The following is a 16,980-nucleotide window of genomic DNA, read 5'->3' on the forward strand; positions in this document are numbered from 1 at the left end:
GCTTGGCCTTTGACAATGAACCGCTCTGAGCTCCAGCATCCCTGTGTGCAACCAAGATCCGGTTACTCCTACTGTGCAGATCGAATAAAACAACGTGTGTACCATGTTCAGCACAGCCTGTCCCGTCATGGCCAGAGCTCAGTGGCTGCTGCACTGCCCTGGTCTCCGAGTCCTGTCCCTGGCCAGCTTACCCACTGCAGTGGCCAGTGGCCAGTGGCCATCTCACTGGTATTGCAGTAAGAAACTTCAGAGAAGGGGTTCTTCATTCAGGGTCCCTAAAGGGTCTGGGTTTAGAAATAAGGAAGTCTGTGAATCCTCTAAAGAAATTATCACGAGATTCTCAAATTTGGAGGGGAGTTATGAGCCCCCCAAAGTCAAGAGCTGCTCCCTTACAGGAATCTTCAGTTCTTTTCTGTGCCTCATCTCAGAGGTCTGCTCTTCCCTTGCCCCCACACGCTTACCCTGATGGATTCAGGTGACTGATATCACCTAAGGTCCTGGTCCACAGCATCTGGAGGGGCATTTGCAAAAACTGGGGTCCCTGAACATTTCAAGAGGAGGACGACGATGTTGATCGGGACGACAGCAATAGTAGTAAGCACAGCAACTTACCATCTGTCAGGTGTTTATGATGTGCCAGGCACGATGCCAAGTGGTTTACACACCTTCTCTGATTCAATTCTGACAAAAACTCTATAAGGGTTACAGATGAAGAAACCGAGTTGTAGAGGTTACGTGACATACACTAGGGCACATCACCAGAGGATGATGGCACGGGCCTCAATCCCAAACCTGTTACTGCCAAGCACTGCTCTTAATCAGTGTCTGCCTTTGTATTTCATAGACTTTCCCACCACGGGAGGGATGGGGTCCAGGGCGGAGGCTGAAGTGGCTGCACAGGTGAAGACTCTGCTTCTGGCTGAGCTACTTTATCTCCCAGGGACTGAGAATTTGGGCAAAAGACAGAACTGGGCTTTGTGTCCTGTTGATCTTTGAGAGATGTTCGTCTTTGGAACTAAAATGTTTGGGGGACCCAGCCAATGAGGCCATAAAAATCAGCCCCAAAATGTAAATATGCAAAACTGTTCAGATCAACAAAGTCTGTAAGGAAACAGAACTGACTAGGAGATTTTTGTCCATAGAATGAAAAGTAGAAAAGAGATGAAAGACACAAATGGAGAAACACACACTTTCAACATGGTACCAAGTGGAGCGTTCCAGCCTTCCTTCCTAAGAGAGGACAGGAAGTAGACGGTGAATTGGAGAGACTCTAAAAGCAAGGTGGCTGTACGGCACACATAGCCTCTGCAAATACCAGAGGCTCTGAGTTTGGGGGTAAGATGGGACTCGGGTAATAACGGGAGAGTACGGAAAGGTCCAAGATTTTATTTCCATTTCTAATTGCTCTGCATGATCTAGGCACGACAACTCTTATGTATACTAACAGAAAACAGTTCAAGGGTGTGAATGAAGGATATTTCTAAAGCTTAGCACAGGTACAAATAGGTCCTTGAGGGTCCTAAAGGCCGATGATGGAAGATTGGTGGTTCTCCACTGGAATAATTTTGCATCCCCCAGCACCTTTTGCCCAGGGGACACTACAGACATTGTTGATTGTCATGACTGGGGTGTTGATGGGTGCTACTGACATCTAGTGTGTAGAGGCCAGGGATGCTGCTAAACATCCTTCGAAACAGGACAGCCCCTAGCAAAAAAGAATTATCCAGCCCAACATGTCAATAGTGCCGGCTGAGAAACCCTGCAGCACTTCAGGACAGTACTTAGACAGTTACCAAATGTTCAGAAGCCCCACAGAGAACAGCATTTATTATATGCAGAACACAGGTTCCACCAAAAAGTGCGTAAGTCATCAAATATCCAGTACATTTATTCTAATCTTTTCAACTTTTTTACGAGTTAATTTTAATTTCATTATGAAAATGCCTAGATTCACCCTGAAAAAAGTGAAAACATGACCAATAGGCTAAAGTTCCCTTTGATCTCTACCCTCAATCCTATTAAGAGTCAAACTGCCTAGATTCAAACGGTAGTACCACCACCTGTGAGGATGTGACTCAGGCAAGTAGTTGACCCTCTGTGAATTTCAGTTTCATCATCTGTAAGATGGGTACAATAGCAATAGTGAACCTCGTAGGAGTGCTGTGAGGAGCAAACGGGTTCATGGGCATAGAGTACTTAACACATGTGACATACGTGCTCATTAAGTGTTAACTATTATTAGAACCCACTATACATATACACACCCACATATTCCTTTGTAGAAAATACATACTATGGTTGTGATGTTTAACTTTTTTAACATTAAAATGCATGATTCTGCTCATTTTTCTGATAGTTGTTCTTTCTCTTCAACTCAGAAATCCACATGAGTACATAGAAATCTACCTACTTCTTCTTTACTGCTGTATTCGATGCAAAGTATTTGAAGTAATTTCCCTACCAATGACCATTTCAACTGTTTCTACCATTTGGACTCTCAACATTAGATTCTCCACTGACTAAGACCAAACAGGACCAAGTTTATCTGTATTTTTAAGAAAGACTATGTGAAATGTAAATGAACAGGCAGACGTTAGTGAACTCCTACGAGGTTCACTAACAGAGTGGAAATAATAAAGACCAACCACCAAAACAAATAATATCTACAAAAAAGTATTTTGAAGGGTTTCCTCACTGTATGAACAGAAAAATCTGAAATTTTAAAACGGTAATAATATGCTCTAGAATCTGTTTTTCGCCCCAAGGAATTATATATGGCATTATAGTTAATGAATCCTTGAAAGCTTTCAAAATAATTTTCTTTGGCTTTAATGTACATATTAGATTGAGCATGTTAAATTCTAACAAAGTTAAAGTTAGGAAAAATGTACTAGATCAGAAGGGAAAATGAAAACATGGAAGTGTTATCACCCTTTGGTCATAAACTCTTTTTCTCAGAGAAACATGGCTATAAAAATCTGTTCCAGGATGAAAACCTGGCACAAAACAAACCAATCTTACATCATACTTTTTAAAGATTGGGGTGGAGTAGGGAGGGAGCAAGGGAGGGATTACAAAGTGGGAGGGGGAAGTTCTTGCATGTAGAGGGAAAAAAGGGTTGTCAGTAAAATAAATTTTCCACTGATGTATAACTTCTTCAAATTAATGGTTTGGTTTAGCTGAAATTTGGCAAGGTAGCCGATTTTAGTCTTTTTCAAGAAGGACCTCTATTTTGTTGAAGCTGTCTGCAAAAGGTACTGTTCACAGACGGGGTGTTCATTCCCTGTTATGCTCCTACTTACAATATTATGTTAACTCGTCATTTATTTGTTTTCAACCAAAGGCTACTCCATTCATTAAAGTCATTAGTGCTGCTAGTGAAAGACAGCGTGTCTGAATTTTAACAAGTACAGAAAAACTCTGATATAATTATTAGCCTTGTATTATGAGAATCAAAATCAGACATACCAGAATCAAATTATATGCTTTTTAATCAAAGTTCACACAGTAAAACCTGACAACATTGGTGTCAGACCTTTCCTCCAACAACAGTGAAGGGTTTCTACTTTGTACATTGAGAGCCTTAGTCATCACCTACCTACAGCGAACACTAGTAATCAAGAGCCATGCCACTACTTTTGGTACTAAATAATTACCCTTTGAAACTGTGGTGTGGACATAACAAACCAGATACTTTTTTAGGGAGAAGCATGAGGTAGAACGACTTTATTTTTAAAACACAACTGACATGTCCCCCTATCCACACCCACACTCTGCTCTGAAAACTAAGTGAAAAATATTACATTAATGTGACCAATTCACAGATCACTATGTAGATAAAAACATACTGAGAAACATGAGAAAACAGTGGTACATCTGAGAGCCAGGGGCCCAGGAGAAGGAAGTGCTGAGAACCACGTGCGTTTCATAGGGGTCAAGGCTCAAACACAAGAGGAAAGCTCCAAAGGGTTCGTTTCAATACCCTACATCCTTACTCCTTCTGGAATTCCTCTGTCCCCAGAGGGAGCTAAATTAAGAAACCGAGGTATTTGTGTTGGGTAGAGAGGAGGGAAAGTGGCAGAGCTCTTCGTGGATCTGTCACTCCGCTATGAAACAAAACAGTAAGGTTAAAAACTGCCTCCTAACATAGTAATTATGTTAGCTATTTCGAGAGTAAGAAAGTTAAAATGTGCTCTTATTTAAGCAAATATCAATAAATATAAACAACAAAATTCTTAGAAAAATGGCCATCCTTCATACATCCCTTGTAACAAATGTTCCCAATCTGTTGGCTTCATGACACTACAGGGCCTTAGTCTTGATTTAATAGGCTTACTAATTATTGGACATCAAGCCTCTGAATAAATGTTGTGTGTGAGCTGTATCACATATATAAAATATACGTATGCATCACACACCCAGATGTATATATACACATATCCACACATGTACAGCACAAGTGTATATATACAGAGGGTGCCAAAAAATGTATACATATTTTAAGAAACGAAAAAACTGTATTAAAATTGTAATAATATATACCATGATAACAAAAGGTAAATACAAGTCACATTTGACTTTTGCAATTACACATTCCTACCGTAATTCAATTCAACTTCGAAAAGTCATACATAGATAACGTCTCTTAAAATGTGTATGCATTTTCTGGCACCGCAGCATATCCATGTTTCAAGTACACATACTGTTGTGATTAATAAAATACAAGTCCATTTAAAAGGCATTTCATTCATAATTTATTAACATTAAATGCTAAAAAGTATTATTACTTCTACGTATATAGGTCTGTGAAATGTTTTTTTAAATGTATTCTTTAGCCAAAGAAAATTCTCTTTGTGATGCACAGTTCTAAGCATTTTGACAAGTGCACAGAATTGTATAGCCACCACCACAACCATGATACAGAACGATTCCATCATCCCAAACCACCTCCGTGTTGCCTCTTTGCAGCCAAGCCCTCCTTCCACCCTCACGTGAAAGGTTTTGACATTGAAACAGGTCCTCACACTCGAAAGGGGTGGGAAGAACTGCCTCACAGTGTTGGTGATCATCTGTTTTATAATCTTATGCCACATTAGTTTCCACCTCCAACCAGCATTTGACAAAAAGGACTAAAGGGGAAGGTAACTGAAACTACAGGACAGGAAGAAACAAAGACCTGGAGGAGTTCAAACTTCAAGACAGTAGGAAGAAGAGAAAAAAAAGCTAGAATTTGATGATAAGCTACATTTAGGTAGTTAAAAAAAAAAGAAAAGAAAAGAAATATACCTGGGAAGTATAGGGAAAAGCTCTGAGTTGGATAAAGCTGATGAGAGATCATCTATGAGGAAAGATAATGAGATTTGTTTTTAAGCAAGAGAACGATGTGATCAGATTGGTTTTAGAAAGCCCACTTGGCCTGCAGTATGACAACTAGATGGAAGTGGGGAAAGAGCGGATGCAGAGTCCAGCTGAAATAATGGGCTAGTAACTCAGATAAGTTACCTCAAAGAACAGAGGTTTACTAAAAACCACAAGAACAGGAAAGAGTCCCAACAGCTACAAAGCAGACCACCACTGGAATACCGTCCAGAGCGCATCGACAATCACAGTCAATCCCTGCAGAAAACTGGACCCATCAACACAGCGCAGAACATCTCGCAGTATGGCCGAGTGGAAACTCTAGAGTCTGCCTGCTACAAAACGTGTTGGAATAAAAAATTGCAAACAAATACAGCTACAGTTCTAAAAAATGAAGAATCCCCAGAAGTTCCTGCCCCTGGTCCACCACCCGTGGTCCAAGCGTGTGGGATGCATGGCACACGGAGACTGTGAAGGTGGTGGGCACGGAGGCTTCGCAGACAGGACTGTGTCCGTGCAGCTTTCTCACCTGTCCAGTAAAGAGGCACTTAGAGCGTCTAAGCAAGGGAGTACCAGGGATCGAGCTCAGCTTTCCAAAGATTAATCTGGCAAAGAGTAAGAGACACAGAGGCTTGAAATGGGGCTGGGGAAAGGGTGAGGAGATGAATGTGAGCAGTACTGTGGAGGCAAAACCAACGGGCGGGTGTTTAGACGAGGGCAGCAACGCCAAGAGGAAGGTCAAAGACAGGATGCCCAGGTTTCATGGCTGGGGTCCCTGGAATGGTGATAAAATAAAGATAAAGAACAAAGGAGAAGAGCAGATTTAGGGGAAGAGGAGATGGGCAGTGTTGGAGGGTAACTTACACTGAGATACTAAATTTGAAGCTTCAGTGATTTTTCTAGCATGAGATACTACAGAAGGTATTAAAATGGCAGAATGAAATCTACAACAAGCATCCTTAAATGAGGTTTATGAATTGGCTTCAGGGCAGGGTGTGCTACTCTCAAGACTGTATTTAAACTTTCTGTGTCTGTCCATTTTTCTTGGGGCAAAGTCGATGGCTCTCATCAGATTTTTAAAGAGTTCTGTCTCAATCTGCCGTTCCTTTAAACATAATGTGTCAACTTAGGATACTTTTAATCTATGGTGTTCTGAACTTTCAGAGGATGTGTCTAGCCGTCAGTTTCTTTTCACTTAGCCTATGTGAGATTCACTGTACTTTCTGTATCTGAGGATTGGTGCCTTCCATCAGCTCTGGAATATTCCAGGCCACTTTCTCTTCCACTGTATAATTTCTTTGCTCCTACCTCTAACACAGCCTAGTGTTTTTGTTAACTACCACTTTTCATCGCAGACCTTCCACTGAGGAGGATTTTCCTACTTGTGAATAAATACAAGTGGATGCTGACTGCACACAGCAGTACGGGAAAGCTCAGTGTCCAGAGCTCTGCTGTTGCGACAGTGTTACACTGCAAGTCACGAACTTCTCAGCTTCCTTACCAAAAAATTGCACAAAACTCTTGAGATGTTTAGCAGAAAACTGCCAGGTCTGATTTTTAAAATGAAAACACATTACATCTTATACTTCTAAGGTAATCATTACGCTGTAGAGAGGAAAAGAGCATTTAAGAGAGAACAAGGCACAGAGCTGCCCAAAGACACAACATAAATCTAAGACAGAGCTTAAGGGTCAAACGAGTTTAAGAAAATTGTACCAGTGAGATTTTAGTTATCAGGGACTTGAATGTATCTTCTTTTTAAATGTATATTTCCTGCCCAAAAGCAAAGCTAGATTTAAAAAAAAAAAGAAAAGAAAGAAAGAAAGAAAGAAACATCGATATATCACTAACTTAGGCGTCTGGGGAGGTAGGAGTTCTATGCCAGAATGTTTCCAAAAATACGGTATTTTGGGGCTGATTGATTTTCTCCCCAAACTAAATTCCGTTCTGGTTCTTTTTTGTAATGTTTCAAAGTGCAGGCTGAGCTCTTAATCTTTTGGGAGGCACAGGCAACACAAAAGGCCAAACTCACTAATGAAAACTTGCTGAACTTACTTTTCAGAATTCCATTCTAAGTCACGAAGAACCCCTTTGGCCCTGCTCCCAGACTAATAAAACCAACATCTCAAGTCCCCAGAGGCTAAGATAGCTCGCTCCACTAAAACCAATACACATCTTCTCCTGACAGCTGGTTGTCTTAGCATACTCAGGAGTGTATATTTATCAAAGCGGGGGGTGGGGGAGGCGGGCCCCTCCAGGAGCACAATATTTATTATAGGATTATCTCAGTGACTCAAGTAAACATGAATAAGGCTAAATTAAACTATGTTTACTATGATGTTCTATTACTTAAACCCTGATAAAATCACCCCAAGAGATGTGGGGTCTCATTTCTTGAGACAACTAATGTAGGTTAAAAAAAATAAGGCAAGAATTATCTTTTTTTCCAAATCTATCTGTGTTTAATTATACAATTTTTCTAATTATTCTAAAAAACATCTTTTGAGCATCTAAAATGAAAATTTTCCATCCTGTTCAATGCTGAGTTCAGCATTAAATTTAAATAAAATCACAAAATATTGAATTTGCTCACTGCTTTATAAAAGCCTACTTCGTCTGATTTATCTGAATTTAATATCCACAATCTCATTAAACCTCACCCATACTTCTAAACAGCGTTATCTTAATTTCAGCTCCCCGTACCCTTTCCCTAGGCCCTTCAGGCAAGTTTCAGGTTACCTTGCCTTTGTAGATTACAGGCTACCCAATGTCCCAAGTGACCAGGGCTGGGGCCAGGCACAGGTGGAGTAAAGCGGGGGGCAGGGAGGCTGGACAGGCCACAACAGGAGTAGACGAGAGGGTACATGAGGTCAGAATCAGACTTACCCCCTTCAGGATTCAGCCACGCCTATGAAATAAAGCTCCACTTTTCAGAAACACGACCAGGAGTCCACAGAGAGAAACAAGCCTGCTGGCCGGCCACAGGGCACAGCAAGGAACGACGACTGTGGAGACCACGTGCCTTTGTAGGCACAAGGATCTAACAGATTCAAACTTCCTTCCCCACCAGGGAGTCCAATCAGTGGCGGGGTGCGGCTGAGCTCGGGCAGGACCCAAGGACAGAGCCAGTCTGGCAGGAGATGGGCTGTGGCTCACCACCCCTCAACTATGGAAACAGAGGCCACCCTAAGGAGTTCACAGTCCACGGCAACAACAGAGGCACAGACACAGGGGGGAAAGTGCGCTCTGGTCGGGGATGCAGGTGCTAGTGGCCAGGAAAAGGTCCAAGGAGGAGGTGGTGACTGAGGAGATCTAAGAGGACAGACAGCACTGTGACAGAGCCTCTGGGAGAGGGAATAAATGCAATGTTCTGGTGTAAGAAGCAGCCCAAGCACAGGTGTGGAAGTGAGAAAACACAAGGTGTGTTCACAGGAAATCACCAACAACCCCAATCTGGCCGAGCAGGATACACTAGAGCCCAGCCTGGGTAGAAAGGTCAGCTGGCACTGGCAGGTTGAGATGTACACTTAACTCAGCTGGTAATAGGGGCACTGATGATGCCGAGCAAGGAAAGGATGTTACACAACCGGAACTTACCTCAGGAAGACAGTGACAGCTCTGGGTGAGACTGAAATAGGAAGAAGAGTTAAAAGGCCCCCAGGAGACATGGCAGCTGAAGGACTGAACTAGCAAATGACGGGAGGAATGACAAGAATGAGACAGACTGTGCAGAGAGGATTTATTTCTAGTACAAAACAATAGGTTGGCTAACGTCTTCGAGATATGGCAACTGGGCACTTAAGAAAGTGAGAGGGTCATGAATACAAACATGGGTTTGTGAAGACGAACATTAGTTTATTGGAGGAATGATGAGCTTCGTTTCAGACACTTTGAATCTGAGATGTCAACGGAACACACACAGAGACAGATATGACTATTAAGTGGCTAGAAACACAAATCTGTAAACAGGGAGAAAAGTTGGCACTAGAAACGGGGGCCTGGGGGTCATCCACAACAACGTATGGCCACGAAAGAGCTCTAGGAATGGAGTCACGGGAAACAGAATTTAGCATAACTTAATGGGTTGAAAAGGGATGCAGAGGCAGCAAAGGAGAACAGGAAGGGTCTACAAATGCCAGGTTATAGAGGGAAAAAGATGTATTTGAAACACGGCTAGGAACAGCATCGTGAGGCTCAGGTGGGGGAGGGCAGGGTGAAGAGCAACTTGAACATCGTAAAGCACGAACTACCGCAGACAAATGCATTTGTATTATGGTTACAACAGTACGTGTCTAATCTCTACAAAACCACATGACATTGGAAGGACCAGGCTTCCCAAAACCTTCCAAAGTCCCCTCTTCACCAAATCAAATGGAAATATGATCTGCTCCTCCCTTGAACTCTTAACAGTACTTAGTCTTTTCTTAGGTATTTATATGACTCAAGACATTTACACCACTGAGAATCAACCAGGTGCCAAACACTACAGGGGGGACTTCTATATATTTCCCCCTTTCGGGTAGATGAAACCAAAATTTAAGATTTATCCCCCTTTACAGAAGATGAAATGAGGCTCCAAAAGGTTAAGTATCTTGAGCAAGTTGCCAACTAGTTAAGTAGAGGAACAGAGGGCTTATGATGCCAAGTCTTATCGTGCCTTTTTTACTAACCCTCAAGTTGGAGCTTGCCGTATTTGTTCTTATTTCCTTACTATCTTATCAGCAAATTAGGGGCACAAGCCATGTCCCATTTAGCTCGCTGTCCTCTGAGGCACCCAGCAAGGGGCCTTAAACTTGGTCCACTCCCATTGTGTTTCCATTGCCTGAAAGAAGGAAAGCACGTATTTGCAGGCACACAAGCCTCGCTAATGAGAGTGGTCGTGGGTTGGTAAGCTTTGAGTACTTATTTCTAAGGCAGACTTTAACTTAACAACAAAAAGTTCTAAAAACAAATTCTGTACTTGTGAAAGATGCCACCTGGTCCGCCTCGGGCTGAAGCCCTCTTTCTATGCACCGAGTGGGAACAGCGAAGGGAATGACAAGCTGGTTTTCTTCAAACCACCACCACAGACTGGCTCACGCCAAGAAAAGGGCCCACACCTTTCGGCGGGGAGAACTGTGCAGACTCTGCTGCCCATTTAGCCTCTGGTGTCACTGCTGGAACTGCCAACAGTCTGGGAAGGAGGGATAGGTAGAGCGTGTTTACTGCCAGCTCTGATGATGTCACCATACAATTCCAGCTTTTCTGCCAGGAAAATAAGGCAACTGGTTTGGAAACTAGCTTTCTCCCCCTCCCCTAATATTCAACCAATCAGTTTTGCATAACTGACCACTAGGTTTTGTTTGCATACCTCACCTTTTTTTTTTTAAATGAACAGTAACAAATTCAACTGATTTGCATTCTTTGGGAAAAAAATGTATAGAGCCTGAAATACGTATATTTCATAAATGTCCCTCGTGTGAGAAGAACAGGAAGTTCTCATAAGCATTTACTTTGCAAGCCATGTACAGGCACAGTGGGGGACCAGGGAACAACACGCATCTAAACACCAGGAAGGATGCAGTCATGTGTTCCAGCGCTGCCAGAAACACCAGACAACTTTCCAGGACCCCGGGTAAACAGAGAGACTTCTGAAGTGGAGCTTCATTTCAGAGCTTCAGAAATTATAATACACTGGGGATTTTTCTACCCAGTGTCTCTGACAGATGTTCCCTTTTGTGGATTGTCTAATTTGGGGACATTTGGTATCCATGTCCCTTGAAATCTTTAGGGTACAACACATTGATCCCTTTTCCTACATGCGATGGCAAGAGTCCAAGCAGCCTTTTTCTGTTTCTGAGACTCGCTAATGTAAACATAACATCCCTGCCCACTGCATGGAAAAGCTGGGGCAGAGAGTGATTAGCCGGCCTGAAATGGGGACTCTCCCAGGTTCACGATCCCGTTCCGTGCCCATGGAGAGCAGAGGAGGAGCATGTAAGCATTTTCTTGTCAGTTTTTTCCTAATATGGAATCAGACTATTGGTCTCACTTGGGTCTCTGCCGTCAAATCCACAGCATGGGGCTTAGGACTTCCTAGAAAGAGCCACGTAAGTCAAAAAGAGTACAAGCCTCAGCTAGGGCAAGCGCCTGGCATTGGGTTGGGCGGGTCCCCATGGGATGCTTTTCCCATGACTCCTGAAAAAAACTGTCCAAGTCTGAGTCTATAATCAATGCCTGGATAGCTACGAGTTGATAGGAGAGTATGAAACACAGAACAGAAATGAGAGCCTAGCACAGTATCAGTAAGAGTACCAACCCCTCTTCACTCACTTCTTAATATCTTAGTATCTTTCTCATAACCTTGGCCTTGATGAAATGACATTACTTCTGTTCTATACTCTGAACTCTGCAAGAGTTAACCAAAGATATTAATAACTTTAGCAAATATGTAAGCCCTTCGAAAGTCATGCCACAATTTGACCACTTTCCATTTTAACCTTTCTCTAAAACCTCATTTGTACAACTTCTACTTAAGAATGTAAGAACTTTTGGTAGTTTTTTTTTTCCTGTATTACAAATACAGTTCTACTAAGTGAATTTTTATCAACCAGGAAAAATGTAATACCTCTTGTGCAGCATTTTCAAATTTTCTTGTGAGAATTACTTATTGACCTAGAATACTGCCAATCAAGCTACTGTTTATTAAAGGAACAAAAAGGACTTGTTCATTGCCCTTGGGCAGCTTGCAATTCAGTAACAGATGAAAAAAAGATGCACATCACTCACTAAATCTATGGTGAGCAGATTAGGAAAGTGATACAAATTCAGGATTCTAAGAGTTCAGGAGAAAACTAGACTAACTGTGCTCAGGGAAAATGGCTGGTAGAGATGACATTTGAATAAAACCTTAGAAAATGTACAATATTTCAACAGGAAGAGAGCATGAGAGAAGGGTGCTTTACGTGAGGTAACAGCGTTAGCAAAAGCACAGGAGCAAAAGAGCACAATCTGAAATTTTCAAGTGACAGAGTCTGGTGAAGGACAGGCTATGGAAGCGAAAATAAGAAACTGATCTGGAAAGGCACGCGGTGGCCAGTTCTCAACACAAAATAAATGTGGAGGAAAATGTAGAAAGCTCGATTTTAGAAATAGGAAATAATTTTCACAATATACCCTGAGCTACTAATTGTTTACATCACGTCTTAGATTTTTAGGGGGAAAAATATTTTATGAGCAAGTTTATTTGTAAACTAGATGCAGTAACTTCAAAGAAAAATAATGTGGGAGCTCGGAAAATTGATTTCGGAGCTGGCAAATTCTTGGCTGCAGCTTAACTAATATATTCTTAGTACCTACATCTTGGGATTGTTTCATTAATATCTCTCCTTTTGCGTCACCAAAATATCTTGCTAATTTAACTGTGCAGAGAGTGGCACTCTAGAGCTAGTATTTGTCGCTCATTTACCCATCTTCTCTTCTTCTGCCCCACTTATTCTGCTCACCAATCATTCACTCATTTACTCGCTCATTCTTTTTCTATGAACTATATCAATAATAACAGCATTAACAGCTACGACTTGCTATAATGGCAGGCCCTGCAATGAACACTTTGTGAACAATATTTAATACAATCCTCAAAACAACACTATGAAGTAGGTATTATTATTCCTAGTTTACAGATGAGAAAACAAGTTCAAAGATGTTAACTGTTTCGCTCACTGGTAACTGGCAGAGCCTGGGTCTACGCCAGATGTGTGTGCCCCAGAACCGTGCCTGCTACCACTTCACTGTACTGTCTCCAGCGCTCTTTGACCTCTTACTGAGATGGGGTAGTACTTTCAATTAAACATTAAAACATTCGTTGAGCTCCTGCTACTGTCAAATCCTGTCCTAGGTGCTGTCAGAGGTATACAAATAAATGAAGGAATGTATGTAGATTATTGAGGCTCAGAATCTCCATAATTGAGGATAAACAGCTACCTCAGTGCGTAAGATGGCACGTCCACGATTCACGAATTAGAGCAACTAAGGTCAGAGGGGTAAACACGGCTGAGCGTATGAATGTTGCGTGGTGACCACATCTCACAGACAGAAATCAGCCAACCCTGACTAAATGACTTACAGAGAATTTTAATAATCCATTTCAATCAGAGCCTGTAAAATCTCTGTCTGCTGATGAAAAATCTGGCCTGTCAGAAGTTCCCAACCAAATCTGGTTACAATCTATTTTCAATGAACCTCAGCTTCCTTTGAAGTACAATAAGCTACTAAAGCATTTTGGCCAACAATAAGCACATTATGAAGCTAGTCCTCGTAAAATTCATTACCGATGAGCAAAGTTATTTGGTTAAAACTACTTGTACCATGTAGCCTGAATGTTGTGTAAAATTATACAGAGCTCTTTAGACACAGAAAAGCAATTCCAACACGTCATCTTTTTAAGCTATCTGCTTTTTAAGTTATCTGCTTTACTAACTTCTGAATAAGTTGTGCCTTAATATTTTTAGGAGACTAGTTACATTGTTACAAAGAACTGAAATAGTTAGAAATATAAGAAATTGGGTAGGATGTTGTTTAGTTAGCAGTCCTCTTTAAGCTACGACCACACGCAGCCAGGGAACATTGGAAGGACTCACAATTTCAGATTCAGTCTACCTACTCATCTCTCTCTGCAAAGAGCATGCATATCACAAACTGCGCAACTTGCCAAGATGACAGTGGCAAACACTAACCACATGTACTCTGCAATCCAAACTCCTGGTTCATTTTTAAGAAAACAAATCATTTTAAGAGTTCGAGTGGCAAAATAATTAGCAAGACACATTTGGTTTATAAGGAGAAGCACCAGGCTACATAAAATTAATGACACTGACACTTACTGTTCAATTCGAGGTGACAAATACAGCTTGGGGTACACCTGAGTGGCTTCAGCATCCTCAAAACTGACGGAAAGGAGAGCCACATCTTCCCCAGGGTCTTCATTTACATCCTGAAACAGGGAGTGAAAAACACAACATTATAGTACCTGTGCTCCTGACATCTTTTTGTTGACGAGCTCACAGTCTGAGGCTAGAGGCTGGGAGTTACCTAGATTTGAATTGAGCAGCTCTGTACCTCCTTTGCCACATATCTAGTTACTCCCGTAGAGTGATGGCTTTCAAACTTTCTGACCAAAGCCTACCATGGTGAGAGAAAGACCCCCGCCTATCTCACTTGTTCCCACAGTCCAAGAGGGAAAAAGTGAATCTGATAACAAAGAATTAGACAAAAACATACTAAACAAATTGCAGTAAACATATTGCTGGCAATATATATAATGGCTTATACTTTATGTATTTATAAATGGCTTATAATTTACTTTTTATAGAAAGAATATGAGTTAGAAATATGATATCATACTCCGTAATTTTATTATACCTACCTTGATAGTATATTGTAAGTTATTTAAATAGCAAAAATTCCCAAGAAACATATCACTATGAAGTGTGCCACCATACGAGCCAATGGCAGAGGGTTACATACATATGCATTTTAGCAAAATGACTATGCGTGATTCCTATATGAACCACAAGACATACATATCTTAAAGTCTAGTTATAAAAATATTATAAGACAAACACATTGCTGATCCAAATATGTATCAAGAAACACTGAGAGGTTAACCAAACACCACACAATAAACTAAACTGATAATGATAAAGCTAAACTTACTGTAACATAATTAAAAAACAAGAATAGCAGCAATCAAATGTCATGACCAACTGAGGCCAACACTGATGATACAGTGATAAAGTGTCCTGAATCAAACCTGCAGGACTTACAACTCTGTGTGCGGACTTGACAATTATTGCCAGACTTCTGAATAGAATGCTGAATTAGAATAAATTCTAGTAACACGTGATTTTAATTTGTGAGTACCAAATTGTAGCAACCCTTAATAATTTATTTTTGGTTGGTAGTGGCTCCAAGTCAAATATAAGTGTTTAAAAAGTTTAATAGAATTGCACATATTTCACCCATAGGGACTGTTAAGAACTGACCTATATTTCGGGATTAGCTCTCAGGTCCCCATGAGGGCTCAGCAACCATCCTAAGAGGGTCCCAACCTAGACTTTAAGAATCATTGCCAGTGAGCGCTGAGAACCTCAGATATGATGTCCTTCCCTCACCCCTTCTTTCCCGGCATCCTGGGAAGCTGTCATCACACTCAACACACTCAGCGTGAACATCACGACAGTCTCCTTGCTCTGCTTTCTATTGTTGACTAAAGGGTGCACAGTGTGGCATGTTTACCAAGGGACAAGGACCAGAAGTCTCTCCCACCTTAAAAAACAAAAAATAAAAATAAAATCATGCTGGTCTCTACACAGTCCCCTGGATACTGTCTCATCTCTCTCCTCCCCTTCAGACTGCTTCAAATAGTTGTCTCCACTCCCTGCCCTCCCACACTACCCGTGAGCCTTCTGACTCCACTTGTTCATCAAGACTGCTACCACCTAGGGTGTCCACTAAACACAGCAAATGCTTCTCTGTCCTTATCTTGATCTCTCAACAGTATTTGACATGGGTCATCTCTCTCCTCTAGAAATCCTCTTTTTTCTTGCTACTAAAAAAACTATACTTTCCTGGTCTTCTCCTGTCCCTTTGGCCACTTCCCCTCCTTTTTCATTCTTTGTTTCTTAACTTCTCAATTTTTGGGTTTTACATTATAAAATTTAGGCTGGTTGTGACAAGTCAAACTATACAGAAGTCTATAAAGAAAAAGGCTCTTTCACCTTCACTTTTTAAGGTAACCCATGTTAACTGTGTGTGTGTGTAGCCTCAAAAAGCTTTTTTGATGCTCATAAAAACATACACACACTTGCATATAAATAGCTCTTTAACCTTTCTGTTTTGTTTTCCCTAATGGAATCATATTATAAATATCAGTCTACCAATTGCTTTCTAAATAGCCACATAATATTCCATGACATGGATTTATTTTTTATTAAACCATTCCCCTAGCAACGGACATTCAGGTTGTTTGTAGTTCTTAGTCACTTGATAGTGCTGCAATAAATATCGTTGTATATATATCCTTTACTACTGGGACTTATATTTATTGACAGATAACTAGAACGGAGCTTGTTGGGTCAAAGGTTATGAACATTTTAACTCTGAATAGAGTTTAGATTATTTTTCTAAAAATTTACAGCAATTCACCTTTGGACCCATGAATTTGTATCAGTATGAGAGAGAGCCTGTTTCCGCTCATCCTGAATAACTAAATAATACTGGCTATTGTCACTTCTTTTTTAATTTAATGGTGATCTTGACAGCTGGAAAATGGTATCTCAATTTAGATTCAACAAACAAAGCTGAGCAACTTTTCACTTGTTTACTGGTTATTTACCTTTTTTCTGTAATTTTTTTGATCAAATCCATTGCACATTTTGCTTTGAAGTTCTTAGACTTCTTTGTTATTGCTGTTTTGTTAAGTTTATTAACCCTTGTCTATCACACGTTATAAATATTTTCTCTCAGTCTAGCACTGATGTTTTACTTTGGGGGCTCTTCTGATATCACAGAAAATTAAGATTTCTCTAGAGTTAATATTTAACTATTTACCTAGTTTTTCATCTAACACTGTTATAATTTTAT

The 16,980-nt window shown here is 40.9% G+C and overlaps 1 protein-coding gene across 1 annotated transcript in view; it reads right to left on the bottom strand.

The window, feature by feature from the left end:
- BABAM2 (BRISC and BRCA1 A complex member 2) overlaps positions 1 to 16,980 on the bottom strand; it is a 364,621-nt gene that overhangs the window by 153,074 nt on the left and 194,567 nt on the right. Inside the window, exon 7 of the mRNA XM_033125481.1 lies at positions 14,220 to 14,329. Coding sequence (XP_032981372.1) covers positions 14,220 to 14,329 — 110 coding nt within the window. The remainder of the gene's footprint in view (positions 1 to 14,219; positions 14,330 to 16,980) is intronic.

This window comes from Rhinolophus ferrumequinum, chromosome 13 (assembly GCF_004115265.2).
Source record: "Rhinolophus ferrumequinum isolate MPI-CBG mRhiFer1 chromosome 13, mRhiFer1_v1.p, whole genome shotgun sequence".
NCBI classification, from domain to species: Eukaryota; Metazoa; Chordata; class Mammalia; order Chiroptera; family Rhinolophidae; genus Rhinolophus; species Rhinolophus ferrumequinum.